This window comes from Malaya genurostris, chromosome 3, assembly GCF_030247185.1.
Source record: "Malaya genurostris strain Urasoe2022 chromosome 3, Malgen_1.1, whole genome shotgun sequence".
Classification (NCBI taxonomy): domain Eukaryota; kingdom Metazoa; phylum Arthropoda; class Insecta; order Diptera; family Culicidae; genus Malaya; species Malaya genurostris.
Genome location: NC_080572.1, coordinates 204,624,720 through 204,645,286, shown reverse-complemented (window position 1 = coordinate 204,645,286; position 20,567 = coordinate 204,624,720). Strand labels below are relative to the sequence as shown.

The window sequence follows — 20,567 nt, the reverse complement described above, 5'->3', positions numbered from 1 at the left end:
TGCACAGTACGGGACTCGGTTTACTGCTGCCGAAGGATGCCTATTGCACAATCTTTCCTCACACGGCAGGCAGTCTATTGTATCTGTGTAGTAGTTACTTCGGTGTATGATCGTTAGTGCGATCACTTGCTTTTGTTGGTTTGGATATCGAACTCATTCAATTTATGATTGTTTACACATTTTATGCACGCATTCGAAGGGTGGTTCATATTATAAGTTTGAATTATATTATTTAGTATTTAGGATATGATAATGATAATGAGATTCAGAAAAGTTTATCAAATGTTATTTACATCCCTCCTCAGTGTATCGGTTTTATATAAACTTATAAAACCGATATACATACTAAGGAAAGATGTAAATAACATTCCGAAATACGTATCTGTATTACAACGTTAGATACACTTTTGTGAAAATAGTGACTTTATGAGAGTGTAATGACGTGACACGGTAGAATTTAACGGTACAACAACATAATAGTACATTATTGATAATATTCTACCAACAGCTTCAACGGAAATCTAAAGAAAAATCAGCCGATGGACAATGTGCGGTTAGTTGGTTATCTCATTTATACTGTTATATCTTCAGAACCGTAAGTGACAACCATTCGATTTTATTACTTCATCCACAATTAAACAGAAGCATTCAAACGAGTCTAAGCTTGTTAAAATCGGTTCAGCCATTTCTGAATAAAATGAGTGGTAAAAAAGAACGTGTTTTGTCGGTCACGTCACTTATACCATTATATTTTCGGGACCGGAAGTGTCTGCCATTTGATCTTTGAACGTGATTAACGTGAACTTGATTGGACACAAGCTTGTGGAAATCGGTTCAGCCATCTCTGAGAAAATTACACGGGTGAAAATTCATTGCCGGTACCATGATTAAAAATCATGAAATCATGAATTATGTCTATCATGAATAATAAGTCATGGTTTCATGAGCAAAATGAGTGATATCATGAATAATAACACTTCTTTCATGAAAATTTTAATGATATCAATTGATTTGCTCATGAAATTTCATGAGATGGCATGGTTCATGATTTCATGATTAAAAAATCATGGTACCGGTAATAGATTTTTATCCGTGTAGGATGGCATTCGCCCCATTTGAAACGGTTATAGGCGGTCGGCAAACTAATACCGGGATCTTTTTTGCTCATCCAATCGAGCACTCCGGAGATGGAGTTTAGTCTTTTTTTTTTGGTTTTTGCTAACTAGACCAAGGATGGGGGTGGCAAATGTTATTTTGCCGCGGGCGCCAAATTTTCTCGGTACGCTACGGCCTAAATCAATATTCACAGTTATTTTACGTTTCGTCTTTGAACCATCAGCGCGTAGCAGCTTATGTTGAAATTTGGATTTTAAAAAAAACTTGTTTTCCCCTTCAAATGATTAAATCAATATTTTTTTTTTGTAGGTTGAGTTTTGGTCATTTTGCCGATTGAATCAATTCACCGAAAGTTGTTTCGCTGAATGACATTTCGCCGAAAGTCTTTTTGCCGAATAATTCAATTTGCCGAAAGGTTTAGGTCATTTCACCGGAAGAGACGTCTAACCGAAATAAAAACTTCGAATTCATTACTATATGAATTAAAAAACGTGCTTAATCTTCCTGGAAGTGAAATAATACCTTTTTTTTTATCAATCAGCATGTGTTTTCGCATGAATATTCTTCGCTATATTTAGTTTTCATGAAATTATTTATATGAATTGTAATTCAAATTTTGAAACTGCATCATGAATCGTGAATAGAAATTTTATGAACCTTAAAATTATTCCTTTCAATCTAATCGTGTGACAATAGATTAAGCATTCCATGAGTTGTAGAAATGGGTTTCTCTTCAAATTTTTTCGGTACTTCCAGAAACGGTATTCAGAGACCAGCATAACACAAAATAGTTCTTATGTCTTATGAATTAGTTTCACGAATAAATTGAAATAGTTTTGAGCTCAACTTTGAAGATTTTTTAGTATCGTCATCTTTTAAGACGGTAATTTCAAAGTTGGAAGTCGGAATCGGATAAAATTCATCAATTTTGAATGGGACCATAAGTTTATTTAAATTTAAATTTTTGTTTATGAAATTCGTTTTGGCCTTATTTTAGCTTCTCTATTCCCGATGCTTTCGGAAACCGAATTCGGAAATCAGTGTAGCCGAAGTCAGTTAAATTCGCCTAATGGATTGTTAATCATTTCATTAGATTCGAAATTTTTGAAAATCAGTGTAGCAATCTTAGAGAAATCGTAGTGCGTTTAACATAAAATTTTTGGGTACATTCGGGATCGAAAACCGAATACCGTTAAAACTTAAATAAGTTTATTTGGTCATCGACTCTCAAAATCTGTAAACCCGATAAATTTATGTGAAAATTTTGTACTAATCATATTAAGACCTTTTATTGGAATAATAGATGGACGAAATCGGTTCAGCCATCTACTATTAAAATGAGTGATGTTATTTAAATTACATTGTATATATCATATTGTAGTTCCGAAACCAGAAGTTGGATTCAAATAAAATTCAGAAACCTTATATTGGAGCATAGGACTGTTCATATGAGTCTAAGTTTATGGAAGGCAGTGAGCCATCTCTGAGAAAAAATATTGAAATTATTTTCCACACACAAATTTTGCTTATTTCGACGAACTTCTTCGAAGGGCATAAGGATGTAAGAAGTTGTGTACTTCCAGCAATTATTGGAGCAAGCAGTATAAATCAATATAAATATAAAATTGTTTTGAATTTGAAAATATTGTCATCTTTCTAATACATATGTTATATTCGAACGATTATGTTGCCAAAGACGAACCGTGATAAAATTGAAACGTCATGAAAAAGGGTGCTGTGCATAGTTTTTTAGGTACCAAAACAATTAATGGATAAAACAGTATTGAAAATCGTGTTTCATTTTGCTCCGGATTATTGCTTCATCATCAAACGCGTAAAACTCCTACTGCATCGAAATCTTTGTTAAAAATGGACGGATTTTGACAATCTATGGCTTGTTGGACTGCTTTCACCGTAGGGAACCAAAATCTAAAAACATATTCTGTTTTCGAGGTGACAGGTATTGTCAAAAAACTAAAAATTTTCTCAAAAAACATCGTATAACTCAAAAAGTGAACATCCGCTCTCAAAACCACTCAATAGTGTTCAGGGTGACGGGAAGAACTTTCATTTGCTACTAGTCCAGCCATCTCGACCGCTTTGTTGACAATACACATACAGATACACACACGGAAATTTGCTCGGTTCATCGAGCTGAAACGATTGGTATATGACACTCGACAAAATGTTACTTTACTTCTCTGCAAGTAAGTTGTCTCTCAAATCTTGATATTTAGTTGTCGAATGTTCGAGCCCAGACCTGGAAGGGTTTTGAGTGTCCGTAGAATCGTAGCACTGGCTGTACAACTGCCCTATACTTTTACGAATCGATGTCTCTTGATATAGATTTGAATCATAATTGCTTTGAAATCCAGTCAGGCGTGACATTACGTCACCTGAGAAAATCCAGTTTTATTTCAGTATAAAATTGACTTTCCCAAAAAATCCCTGAAAAGCACAATACGTAAGAACCCAACATCTCTCTCACCGAAAATGAATACTTCTGCTCATTTTTCATCACCCAAAGAGGATGGATGTCCCCGTGAAAGGATGTTATTTTCACTCCATTGCCCAGGAGTCCGCATTTAACCATGCCATCAATATCAATCATGTCAGGATGAAATCCGAAAATTAAAAAATATATATCGTAACACACACAATACGATCCGATACTTCGCCATCCCGCCATCGCAAAACGCAAGGATTGCTCGTGTCGGTCAGTGTGACAATTATTCTCAATAAAAGTGTAATTAATCGGTCCCGACCATCCTTGCTACGAGAAGGACACTGGGGGTAATCCTAGCTGTCATTAACAGGCGCTCCATTACTCTCGGGTAGAATCTCCGCAAAGGGAAAAGGAAAACCGCACGGCAAACCACCGATGGATCGGTACGGTCGAATGGAAAATAATGATTGTTTGAGCTAGGAAATTATTTCCCCGCTCCCCCGCGAGCCCGACCGGCTCATCAACGCCGAGTGAAGTAAATGCGGAATTATTCGACATGAATCGTTCTCTGCATTCTTTTACGTTTCAATCTTTAGAATCTTTGTGCTTATGGTTATGAAACTGAGCGGCTCATTCAAAGCAACCATAATTTATATACTCCGGTCTCGCTTCACCGTACGGTGGTAGAAACGCAACCGAATGGACATTTCCAGCATCCATCGGTTTTCCGCGTTCGACAGAGCATGATTGATTGACGCAAACATAATAATGGATCTTTCTAGAGGCTCGTTTGTCGTTCAAATTTTTAGCCTGTCTTGTTGTTTGTGATTTTGCTATTAGTCAGAGGAATTACGTTTGACAATTTACTTAAGCCGGGAACAACTTTTCGTTTCAATAGTCACTTCGTCAGAGAAGTTTGAGTGACACTTTAAGCTGATGCTCACCGGGCTGATGACTTAAATTGTACTGAATAAATTTTTGACAATAGTGTTATGCTATTCAGATTATTATTATGCCATTTTTCTACTACTATCGCATCGGCGAAAACAAGCATGCCCGAGAGTCACTAATTCCAACTGAAAAATTCACATGACTTTCCCCTTCATCATCGCTGCCGTGCTTCCATATCAGTCATTCTCACGCGCTAAAAGTCGGTCCAAAATTTCTGCAGTCGGCCAAAAGCACAACCGACAGCAAGACTAACTTTTATATCGCCTCATAAAATTGTTATTACGTGTATATATGTGTATGTCATTATAGTCACAGTGGGATAATTGAGTTTCAGACTTAATTCCATCAAATGCTTACTACTATTTAGCAGCCGGAGTCGGACCGGGCCGGGTCGTGGTCATTCTAGCGTACGTGTAATGTATGTTGCTTTAGCAGGCGGTAATTTACTCAATTTAGCCCCTTACGGATTAGCGCACAGAACTACGAGAATGTGTTAATTACAATCTGTGTAGAGCGTGAGAAATTTTCGGAGATGTCCAAATAGATGGACGTGCGATAAACATTGATTCGCCCTACAACTTCCCACGGTATGAGCGGGTTGAAGGATTAGTTACGAAGCGAGTAGTGTATCCTGACTCCGTAACTTTTGATTCAACCTGTCATTTATTTTAATCCACTTAGAGAAAACGAGCCGTTCTCATCACTATCCTCGGTGTATTTGTTGAGAGGCAATTGGTTCGCTAATCGTATTTTCGTCCATATTTTCCGGACGATTACGAGTTCATGTTTTTGTTGTTCTAGTCAAATGCATCGTGCAGCAGCATTTTTTCTTTGTGCCTTTCTCATAAAGAAAGGTTATGCTATCATTGTGAAAACCGAATTTTGATCCGAGGCCCGAGTATCATGTACCATTCGAATCAGTTCGTCGGGCACGCCAAATGTCTGTTGTCTGTAGGTAACATTTTTGTGTACTAACTTTCCACAGAGATGGCTTGATCTATTTTCACAAATGAACGATTTTATGGTCCCATACCGAATTCCTGAATTTTGTCCGGACTACGACTTAAAAATTGTATACCGTCACTTAAAGCGGCGAAGCAAAAGAGGGAACAATTCTCTTCAATTAGGCTCAATACAGTCTCAATTTGTAAACCATATTTGTTGCTGGCCATACGAACCAACTTCGGCTATACAGGTTCTTGGAATATGGTTTCGGAAGTACCGGAAATAGTGGTCTACAATTGCAAAAACGATCTCACTCACTTTTCACCAAGATGTCCGATTTTCAAACCGATTCCAAACCGATTTTCACGAACTTTGATTCAAATTAAACGTTTTACGGTTTCATACGGAATTCGTGAAATTGTTACGGATACTACTTCCGGTTCCGGAAGTACAGGGTGTTTTGATTTGTAGATTGTGCTAGTTTACGTTCGAACAAATTTTTCTGTTTCTATTCAATAAAAAGTTTTTCAAATAATTCAACAATAATATTTATGAGTAATATGGGAATGGTGGTGTAAATAATGAAAAAAGTTATTATTTTTGCGATTTTTTTTCAGAATAATCGTTCAAAAATATAAATTCGAATGTTTTGCATGATAAAAAGTATTTTTTCGTGGAAAAATATTGAGAAACAAGTCGGTGAAGGGTGAAAAATACGAGAACGCTTCTTAAAAATCATGATATGCTGTGTCCAATGTATCTCAGCGCACACTAATCAGAAGTGAACATATCAAAGCAGCATAGTTAGAGTAGAAGTTTTCTAGACCCCAATGTTTCCGTTTGTTTTTTTTTTTAGATTTTTGGAATTTTGTGTGGTTGTTCAAAGTGAAAACTACGATTTTTCGCAAAAAAAATCCGCAATTTTGTAGTTGTAAAACCTTCTCAAAGTAACAAACAAAGAAAGGGAAAGCGTTGCGGTCTGGTTTTTTATATGTAAAAAGTGTGTGCAAAATTTGAATAAAATTGGTGTGGTAGTTTTTGAATGACGATGGACACGGACTTTCAAAACCTGCTTTCGGGAAAAATGCGTTTCAAGTTTTTGTCTATAAAATCGAAGGAAACAATTTGCACAGCTAGGGAGGTCGCAGGGTTTAACATTTTGAAAACATTATGTTTTTTCTTTTGGATTTTTCTATAATGAAACATTTCAAGAATGTTATGTCAAGTTTTTAAGTCAATCGAAGCAGAAATCTTGGGCCTGTGCGCCGAGCTTTTACTTCTTTGCAGCGTGAGATAAGTAAAGATAAAGGTCCATAACTTGCTGAGTTTTGTTCCGATAGGCTTGAAAATGTTTCACTACAAAGCAGTCTTAGGAAGCCGTTTAAAGTTGTAGCAGACGTCCCTTGTTGTGCATTGTAAGATTCATATATTCACTAAGACATGCATTCTTTTTCGTGTGGCATATTCCGAAACGGCACCCACATTCCTTTTTTTTGTAAGTTATAGGTGTTACGAACCGTTACACGCGTTACTTTTTTGTAAGTTATAGGAGTTACATTTTTAGAATAAAAGGTGTTATGAGGCGTTTCATACGTTACTGTTTTGTAAATTTTAAGCGTTATATGCGGCTTTTCCGTAAGTTATAGGTGTTACAAGCGATAGATGCGTTAAAATTTTCAGGAATAAGGCGATGTGAAGCGTTAAATGCGTAGCTTTTTCATTATCAATAGGCGTTACTTGCGTTATTCTTTTTAAGTTATATACGTTACGAAGCGTTACATGCGTTCCTTTTTGTAAGTTATAGGCGCTACATGTGTTACTATTTTTAAGGTTCAGGTGTTATGAAGCGTTACATGTGTTACTTTTTTTCAAAATTATAAGCGTTGTATGCGTTACTTTTTCGTAAGTTATAGGTGTTACAAATCGTTAAATGCGTTACTTTTCCGTAAGTAATAGGCGTTACGCAGCGTTAACAGCGTTACTTTTTTGTAAGTTATAGGAGTTACATTTTTAAAATAAAAGGTGTTATGAGGCGTTTCATACGTTACTGTATTGTAAAATTTATGCGTTACATACGGCTTTTTCGTAAGTTTAAGGTGTTACAAGCGTTAGATGCGTTAATTTTTCAGGAATAAGACGATGTAAAGCGTGAAATGCGTAGCTTTTTCATTATTAATAGGCATTACTTGCGTTATTCTTTATAAGTTATATACGTTACGAAGCGTTACATGCGTTCCTTTTTGTAAGTTATAGTCGCCACACCCGTTACTATTTTAAGTTACGCAACGTCAAATGCGTTATTTTTTGTAAGTTATAAGTATTACATGCGTTACTTTTTTAAAGTAAAAGTGTTATGAGGCGTTACTTTTCTGCAAATTAGTTTTTGCTTTCGCATATAGAAAGGCTTTACAATCACTGTGAAAACCGACTTTTGAATCGAAGCCCGGAGGGTCGAATGCCATATAAAATTCGACTCAGCTCGACGAACTGAGCAAATGTCTGTGTGTATATTTGTGTGTGTATTTATGTATGTATGTATGTTTGTGACAAATAATGTCACTCGATTTTCGATCAGAGATGGCTTAACCGATTTTCACAAACTCAGATTCAAATGAAAGGTCTTACGGTCCCATAGATCGCAATTTAATTTAATTCCGATCCGACTTCCGGTTCCGGAATTACAAGGCAATATGCGCAAATCTATGAGAAAATGCGCATTCAATTTTCTTTGAAATTCCTTAACCGATTTAAAAAAAAAATAAAATGCAAATCAAAAGGTCTTGAAATTGTTTAAAAAGTCCCCGAGAAGATGATCCAGATCCGATTTCCGGTTCCGGAATTACAGTGGGATTAGTAAAAATTTTAATTCCAAGTATATTTTTTCACAAGCGATGGCGAAACGAGGTGCACATTTTTATAAAATTCATCTAGTTGGCAAACCTTGTTAGTTGTTGGTTATATAAATCTACTTTCGGACTGCCCGGTTTCTGCTTCCAAACGCACCGGTAATAGTGAAGGAAAGCTCCAAAACCGGAACTCCCTTCGATTTCTCAGCAACAATTAAACCGATTTTCACAAATCATGATTCAGAATAAAGCTCTCAGTGTCCTGAAATATACTGTGCAATTTAATTCAGATCCGACTTCCGGTTCCGAAATTATAGGGCAATAAGTATCTAAACTTTCAAACTGTCATACAAAATTATGCAAAATCGGAACGCATCGGTACGTGCTGGTACGGAAGAAGAAGAAAACGCACCCGCCTAGCACACAGCGTGCTTTGTTCAATTTTGTATAGCGTGCAGAGTTGTCACATTTAAATATACATTAACATGACATGGCTGTTTACAAATCGAAAAGGTGATGGTAGTTTTTACCAAAGGAAGTTTTTGATTTTATTCAAGTTTGAAAAAAAAATCTTGTCAAAACATAAGTAATATGAGAAAAGCATCATTACTAGGGTTGCCACATATACAGATACATTTTACAGATTATTCAGATAAATTTGTGACCGAGATTCTGTATATGCAGATTACAGATTTTTGGCAAAAAATACAAATTTGTACAGATTTTTGATAGTGTGGATTAACAATTGAATAAAGATCAAGTTAAAATATATTAAATAATGGTATTGATTATTTTTTCAAAGTGAAAACATTATCCTGATTGTGTTAATTCTAAAAAGACGATAAAACTAAATATAAAAGAGTATGTTAAGAACAGTAAACACAGATGTTCTATCTGCTAATAAAGATTTGTTTATGCTTACTTTTATTTACAACTAGTGTAGCGTAATTGCATATGCTTTCAAAGATGAAAAGATGATGGCTTCTCATAAGATGAAAAGATGATGGCCTCGGCCATAACGTAAGGTAGTAAAGAAGAAACATTGCCAATTGACCAATCAGATTAAGTTTCACTTTCAGATTGGATTTTGAAAGTTTTTCGTCAAATCATTATTTCGAGAGGCACCAACGCAAAAACAACTTTCAGCGTTTTTTCAACTATAAAATCATAAAACTCAGACTAAGAAAAGTTTTGGTTTCTTTAAATTTGGGTTCTAAAGACTTTTACATTCCGTTGTGCTTCGATTTTTTATCACTTCTATATACAGATTTCAATACAGGTTTTTGAGCTCCCGATACAGATTTACAGATTTTTCTTCTGCAAAATGCAGATTTAAATGTGGCAACCCTGATCATTACACCACTAGGTGGATTAAAAAGGATTTTTATTTCTTACTGTCGTTCATATTTGGAAACATTCCAGAAACCAAATACATCATTAATAATAACGATTTTCGACCTTGGTTTACCTTCTGTACTCGTCCAGTTGAAAATGGAGACTGATGTGAGCCTCAAAACCATCGTCTCGGGTACGAGAAATTTTCATGTTTCCAAGACCTTGGATGGTTATCTCATACTGTAGACAATTTTATCATAAATTGCTGACCATATTTCTGGAAGCATGGCGAAAGAATTATGTTGTTGCGTTCAGTTCAACTCGAAATATGCACCATTAAGTTCTGCCCATACTTCCTCAGAGTGAGTTGGGAAATAACACCCCATAATAAAGTAAGACGTATTCACGTCAAAATAATGAGAATACTTGGAAATCGGTTGTAAAGGGTGATTTTTTTTGCTGGTATCTTTTTGGCAACACTGTTTTTGACACATCACGTGTGAATCGTGTCTTGCGTCGTTGCCAAACTTTGTTCAGTTTGTTCTATAATTTAATCATAAATCGTCGTTTGGTCCATAATTTACTCATGAATGGGCGCTGGTAAAGATGGAGGAAGATGGACTTTTTTTTATTGAAAAGTTGTAGTCAGCCACGAAGCTCATTTCTGGTTGAATGGTTACGTCAACAAGCAAATACGCCGCGTCTGGAGTGAAGACTAACCAGAAGCAGTTCACGAGCCACCAATGCATATTTCATAAAGATTTCATAAATTTTCTCAAAGTATTCGTGTGAAAACCAAACCCTATACCTCTTAGAAAAATCTTTTCCCTAAATACGGCGAATAATCATGCGATTTTTGTCGATTTTTAAATATTACTTCGTTAAATTGAATCAACTTTAAAAGACTCAACTCTCAACTCATATGCAGTCCTTCATAAAGCTTACTACCATAAACCTTCATTTCTTGCTTGTGCTGTTGGGGAAAATAAACCGAAACGAGGTTATCTTTTGGTGAGGGGAAAAATGTGCAGTTATAACCAAACTCATATAACTGCCCGCAAAACATATTCATGTTCGTACTGTGTTTGCTCGTCTCGGCACGCATTTGCATATTGCAACTTTCAACATACGGTTCAATGAAACTTTGCCCAGATCACTGGGATGGCAAAAACATGCTACATTTTGAGCACTCCAGCCCATTGAACCCGGGTTCTAGAAGCAGAATGCAACAAACACGCTCCAGCATGCCAGCAAACAATATCATCATCGTTCAGTAAATTGTGCGAAATACATGACACTTGGTAAAACTTTACCCGTCCTACGGATAATCGGGCAGAGACCAACAATGACTGAAACGAACGGTGATGCTTCGGGAACATTGAAAATTATGTTGGGTTTGGTCCAGTTTTCTCAGCCAGTTTAGAAGATGTGTGACATTTGCTTGCGACGCGCTTCAGCTGGCATGGTTTCGAAGCAGGACAAGCCAGAGGACCGAGTATGTATGCTTGAACGAGAGTTACGTTCGTTTGCTCTAGTGCCAAATGAGCTCCCAGTTTTTGCCGGCAGTCGTTTGCGTTTTCTTGCCAATCCTCAATCCAGCTCCCAAAAGATGCATAAAGTAATGACGTAAGTGGCTTCGAGAACTTTCTTCGAGATGGTAAAACGTTGCGGTTGAAATCGTGACGCTGGACTCTGCAGTTCTGTGCTGTGTTGAAGAAGTAATGTCGTTAGTTGGAGATTAATTTAAGTTACCGGTGAAATGATTCAGTTTTCAAGAACGTTAAGGTGCCTAAAATGAGCTAATGTACTCCATCAGAGGTTTATAAAGAATAAAAAGGATTTTCGATTGATTCGGATAGATTTTCTCATAAGTTGGCAAATTGACTAGCACTTATCGATTTTTGTCTTGAATACGACATACTTTACTATGGGCAGTCTTTTCAAAATTTATCCTCTGGGAGAGTGGTATATTTTTAATCGTAAATATCTCATGTTGTATTTAACGTATCAGCATAATTTTGCTACATGCCATCGAAAAAAAAAAACATAAATTTATTACAGATTTTTCGGTTCTTTGACCTAATATCAAATAATTTAAAATGAAATATTTCTTAAATGTTTGGTATCAACGAGAAAAGCTCGAAGTGTGTTAGCCTTTCTCATACCCGAGATTAGATTTTGATATGGAACACATCTTTGTGTTCTTTAATGTTTGGTATCAACGAAACCTTACAAAGCTCAGCTGGTTTACTGGATTTCCCTTACAGAGACTATGGTTTTGAAGGAGTAAGCAATCTATCAGCTAAGAAGCGTCGCTCTGATTGGCCAATTAGCATTAGCATTAGCATTAGAGACCGCCCGTGTGTTGCTACTCCGTTATTGATCTGGACCAATTGAGATTGCAAAATGATTTTTTGAAGTAACATGTTTGGGAATAACACATTGTTTCACACTGTGCAAACTGTATTGAACCATGCATGCTGATCAATACCGACGCCGGTCACGTCCGAATGCAGATCTACTTGGGAGGGAAAGGATTGTTAGTTCGATGCATGTTGCTACTAAGAACCGAGGATTCCTCTGCATTCCCACATGCATCACAGGAGAGGATACTTTGTTAGTAAATGTTTTAATAATGTTATCATGTGTTTATTGCTCTGGGTAGCCGGCTACCAAGAATGTTTTTAAGTATTATCGTTTTATGTGTTACTTTGTCCTGGCAATATAATGCACGAAACAGTCAATCTCCGAAATTGACAAAACTCCGGACAGCCGGCTGTCGAGTATGCAGTCACTCGTTTATGCATCTACCTTTCGCGTTTTTTTTAGTCATGCAAAAAAACACATGCGGATTGATAAAAAAAAGGTATCATCTCACTGCTTGGTGGATTAAGCACGTTTTTATAAATGAAACTACGTGATACAAAATAAACGAGCGAATAGGATTTAGACAAAAAAAGTTGATTCATTGCATTGAAATATTCTAAACAGTTATTATAAAATCATTTTAAATCACTAAACAAAGGTCAACAGTTTTCACGCGCGTCTTGATTTTTTATTATTTCTGCTTTATTATTTTAATTATTTATTGAAATTATTAATTGGTTATATTAGTTGTTCTGGGCAGCCGGCTACCGAGAAAAATATTAATTTACTGTTTGAAATATTAATATCAAGTTTTTTTTACTATATATTCAATATACCGATATATGTTATCTCTGTTATTAACTTTGTAATATAAACGGATTTGCGCAATGGTTTATTTTTATCATTCATTTTATAATCCTGAAAGACAATCAATAACATGGAAGAAGAAATCATTCCTAATGAAACTTTTCTCCGAAGCTAGACGGAAATTGATAGATTGAATAAAGAGATGATTTAGTAAAATAGAGTAATCAGAAGTAGAACATTGAAAATATCTGATAACTGAAAGGAAAAAGAAACTCCTGCAATTGTCGCCTTTTACGACATGGAAGCAGGAACCCAGTGGATCTATTCTTGGTTCATTTTTTTCCGCCGGATTCCACACGGCATCTAGGCTGGTACAGTCCGGAGAGAGCTAATAGGTACTATCAATCTCCTAGTGGACCCCAGCCCCTGAAGCGTCGCTCTGATTGGCCAATTGATACAAAAGCTAAGCTGTAGAGAAAAACGCAAATCTATAAATATAAGCGAAATTATAGCCATCTTTTCAGTATCACGTGTAACATGTCAGAGGACGGTAGCTGCTAGACAACAAGACACAAAGCGCTATAAAACGATTTGAAGCTTTAGTTGGTTAGCTTTGATTTTATGTTATGCGAGTTTGGATGAAATGCTTTGTTATGTTGTTTTCACCTGAGAATTATTTCTAGTTTCCCAGGGTAAAGTCCTTAACACTCCGAATACCAGGGGTTAAAAAAGTGGAAAAGCTAATTTTGATTGACTATATTTTTGCCATTTTATGACCGATTTCAAATTTGTTTTAGCAGCAGAAAGATAAATTTATTCGGAATAAAATCCATTCGACACGATGGAAAACCAAATATTCTACCCAAAGTTATTATTAAAAGTTCCAACTAAGGTCTGTTGAAAAAAAGTGGGAACGCTTACTTTGGCTAGCCATATCTCAGCTGTTAGAGGTCCGATTTTGAAAATTTGTTTATCACTAGATAGATACGTCTATCGCAACATAAATATTACAGAAAAAAATACAATTACACTTTGTTAATATAAGTTATGATCAACACCGTAACCAAAAGTCCAAGCACTTCGTATTTTCGATATATCTTTAAATTCAAAGCGACGACATATGCATTTTTATACACCAATCGATTGCATTTGATATCAGCTATATGTTTTAGAAAAAATCAATTTCAACTTTACTGAAAATGCCTGAAAAATTCGATATATTCAATGAAAATTTAGAATATTAATAATTAGAATGCTAAACACAGCTAAGCATTTTTGTACACCAATCGATTGAAATCAAAAAATTATATATTTCACAGAAATTTTAAAATTAAAATGAAATTAAACCTGTTTGACACTTAGCATGAAATTCATATCGAACATTTAGGTATTGTTGATCATTAATGGATTGAATATTGCTTCAATTAAAATTTTAACATTTTTTTTTAATTCCAAATATTTACTAAAAATCTCAAGAAATTTTGTATTTTTATAGAAATTTTTGAATCTTAGCGTGTTTTGTGACTTAGCTAAGCACGCATTCAAGAATGTTCGTGTATCAACCGACTAAAATTACTTTTAGCTAAAATTTCAAGAGAAAAAAGTTGATATATTTTATATTTACCAAAAATTTTAGATTACGTCAAATCCACGTAAGTTCCTACAACTTCTTCAATTTCAAAAGTTTCTGTGAAAATATCGATTTTTTAGATTTTTGGTAAATATAAAATGCATGCTTAGCAAAATCACAAAAAAACTCTAAGATTCAAAACTTTCTGTAAAAATACATAATTTCTTGAGATTTTTAGTAAATATGATGGAGTTTTCTGTTAAAATTTTAATTGAAGCAATATTCAATCGATTGGTGATCAACAATACCTAAATGTTCGATATGAATTTCATGCTAAGTGTCAAACAGGGTTAATTTTATTTTAATTTGAAAATTTCTGTGAAATATATAATTTTTGGATTTTCTTTAGTAAATTTGAAACTATTTTTTCCCGTACATCATAGCTGGTATCAAATTCAATCGATTAGTGTATAAAAATGCTTAGCTGAATTTGGAATTCTTCGAATACTACTAATATTCTAAAATTTCGGTGAATATATAGAATTTTTTAGACATTTTCGGTAAGATTTAAATTGAATTCTTCTAAAACATATAGCTGGTATCAAATACAATCTATTGGTATATAAAAATTCATATGTCGTCGCTTTGAATTTAAAGATATGTCGAAAATACGAAGTTTTCGATAATTTATGCTTGGACTTTTGGTTACGTTTTTGATGATAACTTTTATTAACAAAGTGTAATTGAATTTTTTTTCTGTACCATTAATGTTGCGATAGACGTATCTGTCTAGTGATAAACAAATTTTCAAAATAGGACTTCTAACAGCTGAGATATGGCCAGCCAAAGTAAGCGTTCCCACTTTTTTTCAACAGACTTTAGTTGGAACTTTCATAAACAACTTTGGGTAGAATATTCGGTTTTCCATCGTTTCAAATGGATTTTATTCCGAATGAATTTATCTTTTTAATGGTAAAAGAAGTTTTGAGATCGATCCAAAAATGGCTAAGATATATTCAGTCAAAAATAGTGTTCCTACTTTTTTTACCCCCTGGTATTCGGAGTGTTAATAATGAAAAAAGATTATCTGAGAGTAGTACGAAACTGATTAAAATCAAACAGTGTACATCAAAGATTAAATATACGCGTCATGCTTGCTAACGATTCATTCTAGTGAATTGTGGGACGAGGAAATCAGTCGATGAATCCCAGAACTAAATTGGTTACAAATAGCTGCTTTGCGGATTATGTTGATCTGCGAGTTGCAATAGCAGTCCAACATAATCTACTAATGCATTGATGAGCTTCGGCTCATCAACTTAAAAAAATTAAATAATTGAATTAGTCATGTGCAGTTTTTATCAAACCGGTACTCATGAGGTGCAGGAATTCCGAAATGGAAACTTAGACTTGTTAAAATACTAATATTGAGTTGCAGGTGAATTTGCATCATTTCCGGCTCCGGAGCTATGATCGTAGATATGGCGTAACCGACATACCTTTTATTTCAATACGCTCAATATTTTCAGATTTTGAAGAACTGATTTCAACAGTCTTAGGTTCATTTAAAATGTACTATTAGATCATTGATCATATCGCATGACTAACATTTCCAATGCTGGAGATAGAATCGTATTAGTGACGTAACCGACAGATAGCACTTTTTTATATCCACGCATTTTTTTTCAGATCTGGTCAACGATTAAGTTTAAATGTATTATTGCTGATAGATTCGGAGATTCGGTTTCTGAAATATTGCAGAATATGCAGCTTAAGCGCAGAAGCACGCATTCTTGAACTACCCTAATCAATTTATGAATTTGTATTTTTTTGATTTTTGATTACTGGCTTGCGGCGAATGGTCATGAGCTCGGCCTTCCTTTCAACGAATGGAGTAAGAGAAAGTGTGAAACCAATCAGAATAAAACAGTGATCTCAACGGAATAACGTCTGAAGTCCGAAGGCGCTAGGAAGCATCGATGGAGAAAGAATAGAAATTTGTTCTTGTTCAGACCTTATCTAGCCTGCAGGTATTTTAATACTTAGAAAAATGAAAATGATTTGCCAAACAATCACCTATACACGAGAACCTCGTGCGGATTGGTTGGTTTCAGTTCCACCCCGAATCTCATGCATGCTAATGCTCATCAATTCTAATCACATTATCGCAATAATCACTGCAATAATTACCCTATTGGGCATCTAAATCGAATCGTTCAGTTGTCGGCGTCGCAGATAATTGAGGTCATTAGTAATGTTGTTGAAAGTCATTGGCAAAACCGTTTCACGGAGATACCAGGTCCAGTTATCGATTGATGCAATGTGTGCACCTTTAATAATGGAACGCACAATCGGAAACCGGACCAATTGGCAATGCAAAAGTCGATACGACAAAACTCACTTACCGTGTGTGACGAGCGTCCCCAGGTATATCAGGAACAGCACATTCCGATGTGTAAACCGATATGGTAGAATGTTTAAAGTTATTAAAATTAATTTAATTGTGTGAAGAATCAACATTATTGTTACGTTTCTGTTGCGAGCGTTGGCGTTTTATCTGATTCACTCCGATTTACCAAAGTGCCTTTAATTTGCTAGCAGGGACGATGAGCGAATGTTGACGTATTTTCACACGCTGAACTGCATCCACAGTGAGCATGAAAATAACACTGGCACTTTTCCTTTTTGCGAGAATTTGGATAGCGCTCGGGATACACTTTTCTGTGTGTGTGTGTGTTTTTTTTACTATTAGACACCTGATCGCCAGTTGGCCAGCTGACCGTCATTTAATGATTTAATGATATTAAATTTCAGATTGAGTGCGCTTCAAAGGGGCCTGTCGGATGCAATGAGTTAACCTAATTGGTGGCCAGTAGCGTTGGCCGAAGCGTTGGCTGCGGATTGTTGGCGTTGTTTTCGCATGAACACTTCATCCTGACGAACACGGCGACAACAACGACGATGACGACGACGACACGATGTCGTTTCAGAGTGAAGTGCCTGTAACCAATCCGATGCAATTGCAGTTGGTGCACTACGGAAGTTGTGGGGTAAATTAATTATTTCAGTGGTGCTGCTGAATAGCTACCGCGAATAGCCGGATGGTAGCTGAAATTGTCACGGTTCCGGTCACTACTGGAACTAAATGATTCGTTTTATTGTCTCGTTGTACTACCAGTTTCACAGTTTCTAAAAAAAGTAGAAAAAGAAAGCTTAGATAAGTAAGCGTAGTCATTAAATGGGGTAGAAATTAAAATAGCAATATTAAGTGAATAGGTTCGAAAAAATGGGTCATTTTTTAACATATCTAGTAACTCTACTGCTAGTGGTCGTAATATGATTTGACTTTCCTTTATTATGTTATACGGTTGATCTGAACTGTTTGATGTCTTCACAATAGTTATTCAGCTTAGTATGAAGACTCTTTTTAAGTGACTAACAATGTTTCAGTTTTTAAAAAAATCATGAGAAATGGTAAAGTACTAATAATTTATATACTGATATGATATGTCACTACACAAACTCGATATTTAATAAACATTTTACAAGCCAATTGTAATCCTGTATAAAAAAAGATTCTGTTTGAATATTATTCAGTTTTTCTAAAAATTGATGCATAGTTGTAATCAGATAAGTGAGGTATTGTCATCATGCCAAAGGTTTTGATCTGTAATAAAGAATTAACCATTTCGCAATGTGCAAGAAAATCAATTATGAGAATATTTAGGCTATAAATTGAATACCGAATTTGATCGTCTTGAACAACATGCACAAATGGGTTCCCCTCGCATTAGTCAAATAAAAATACTCAATGTTTATTAACATACATAGTTAGTGTTTTGTTATACCCACTGCACTGAAAAAATTCCGTATGTCTATGTTTTGGTTTTGCGCCATACGCTTTGTGCGATGGTTCGATCAATTCATGCGGTAGGAACTTTGTGCACCTTATTTTGGCACTACGTTTCACCTTGATGCTCGTTCATACTAAACATTTTAGAAAACTTCAATTTTTAATTAGTTGTAGTTATCTCATGCACAGAAACCTCCATTTACGAACTAAACGGGGGTTCGTAAAAAGAGGTAGTTCGTAAAAAAAGTTTACGTTATTTGGAATATGCTTCGTAAAAAAAGTTTTGTGTAATGAATGTGGAAACCGCTTATCATATGGTTATTTTCGAAATGGATGTGAAGAGTAAGTGCAAGAAAATGAAGTTTACGCTCGTTTCAAAATCCAAGATGGCGGATTCCAGTTTATTGATATTGCTTACAACTCCTAACAATATGGGTATTTTCGGAACGGGATTGATAAGCAGATGTCGGAAAACGATGTTTGAGGTGGTTCTGAAATTCAAGATGGCGGCTTCCGGTTTCTTAATATTCCTTGAAAACCCTGACAATGTGGGTATTTCCGGAACGGGATTGACGAGTAGATGTCGAAAACGATGTTTGTGGTAATTATTCTAGCAACCGAAACTAGTTGGGATGAAAGCGTTAACAGCACGGAAGTCTTCGGAAACATTTACAACGTTTTTGGAAACGATCGTCAGCTCATCTGATAATAAATCGGGGGGAAGGTGTTCTTATTACTGTTTTAGCAGAATTTGACTCCGGAATGATAACCACTACGAAATTTAAAGAATTTGAACACGTATGGGTAAGAATTCATTTAGCAGGTGAAACACATATATTTGTTTCAGTATATTTTCCTTCTAACAATGCCCAAAAAGCCACATATGATATGTTTCTGCATGTTGCTGATGAAATCATGACTAAGCTTCCATCGAAAGTTAAAATTCATATATATGGAATCTTTAATCAGCGCAATATCGACTTTATTCCAGACGCTGAAAATGATAGCATTTTACTTCCTCTCGTTGAGGAGAATGAAACACTTCATTCAAAATATCCGGTTTAGGTCTTAATCAAATTAATCATGTAAAAAATCAGCAAAACTGTTACTTAGATTTTTTATTTACTAATATTCACGATGATTTCTGTGTAATAGAATCACCAACTCCATTGTGGAAAAATTAAGCTTTTCATACAGCAATCGAATTCTCAATATTTATACATCAGATTAATAGACCCGACGACTACGAGTATGAGGAGATTTTCAATTATCACTCAGCAAATTTTGATAGTATTAGTCGTAAGCTACGAAAAATAGATTGTCGAAATTTCTGTCGATATTTTCTACGCACGGCTGTACGACATAATAAATGAACATGTCCCATTAAAGAAAATTAGGCGACAAAACAATTCAAAGTATCCTGTTTGGTATAACGAGCATATTAGAAACCTAAGAAATCGAAAACAAAAAGCTCATGAAAAGTACAAAAGAGAAAATAATAGTGACAATTTATCGAATTACATACACATCTGTGACTAACTAAATTTAACAATTGATACTGCATCCAAAAAGTATAACTCAAGAACTGAGCAGGAAATAAAGTTTTGTCAAAAAAAATTCTTTAGTTATGTTAGAAACAAATTGAAATCAGAAAACTTTCCGTCAAGAATGTATCTACAGGAAAACATTGGTAATAACTCTCAAGAAATTTGTAATCGTGATCGTGAATATTTTAATTTCTTTCTAGAGTTTACTGAAGATATTAATGTAAATCAAATCGAAATGCTAGACATAATAGATGCCCTAAACAAATTGGATGTCTCTAAAAGGTCCGGACCTGATGGGATTCCACCCATATTTATGAAAAAATTAGCATTAGATCTTGCAACCCCTTTGTGCTGGCTTTTTAATAATTCGCTTCAGTCTGGAGTTTTTCCAGATACATGGAAAAACTCTTTTCTTATACCAATTTTCAAAAATGGGAAAAAAGCAGACATATGCAACTATCGCAGGATTGTTATTCTTTCTTGCATTCCGAAGCTCTTTGAAGCGATCGTTAATGACAAACTGTTTAGTCAAATGAAAAATAGAATTACTCACATGCAACATGGATTTTTCAAAGGACGTTCCACTACTACTAATTTGCTTGAATTCGTCCACTATACCCTGACCACTATGGACAAGGGAAATTACATTGAAGCTCTTTATACATATTTCAGCAAAGCATTCGATCGTGTTGACATACCCATGCTTAAATTGAGAATCTTATCAGGTCTTCTTAAATGGTTGGAATCTTATCTAACAAATTGTAAAATTTAAGGGTAAAAAGTC

General features: G+C 35.2%; 1 protein-coding gene across 1 annotated transcript in view; it reads right to left on the bottom strand.

Annotated features, from left to right (window-relative positions):
- LOC131439181 (lachesin) overlaps positions 1–20,567 on the bottom strand; it is a 323,974-nt gene that overhangs the window by 225,935 nt on the left and 77,472 nt on the right. The window contains exon 2 of the mRNA XM_058609901.1: positions 16,789–17,572. Coding sequence (XP_058465884.1) covers positions 16,789–16,903 — 115 coding nt within the window. The 5' untranslated portion in view covers positions 16,904–17,572. The remainder of the gene's footprint in view (positions 1–16,788; positions 17,573–20,567) is intronic.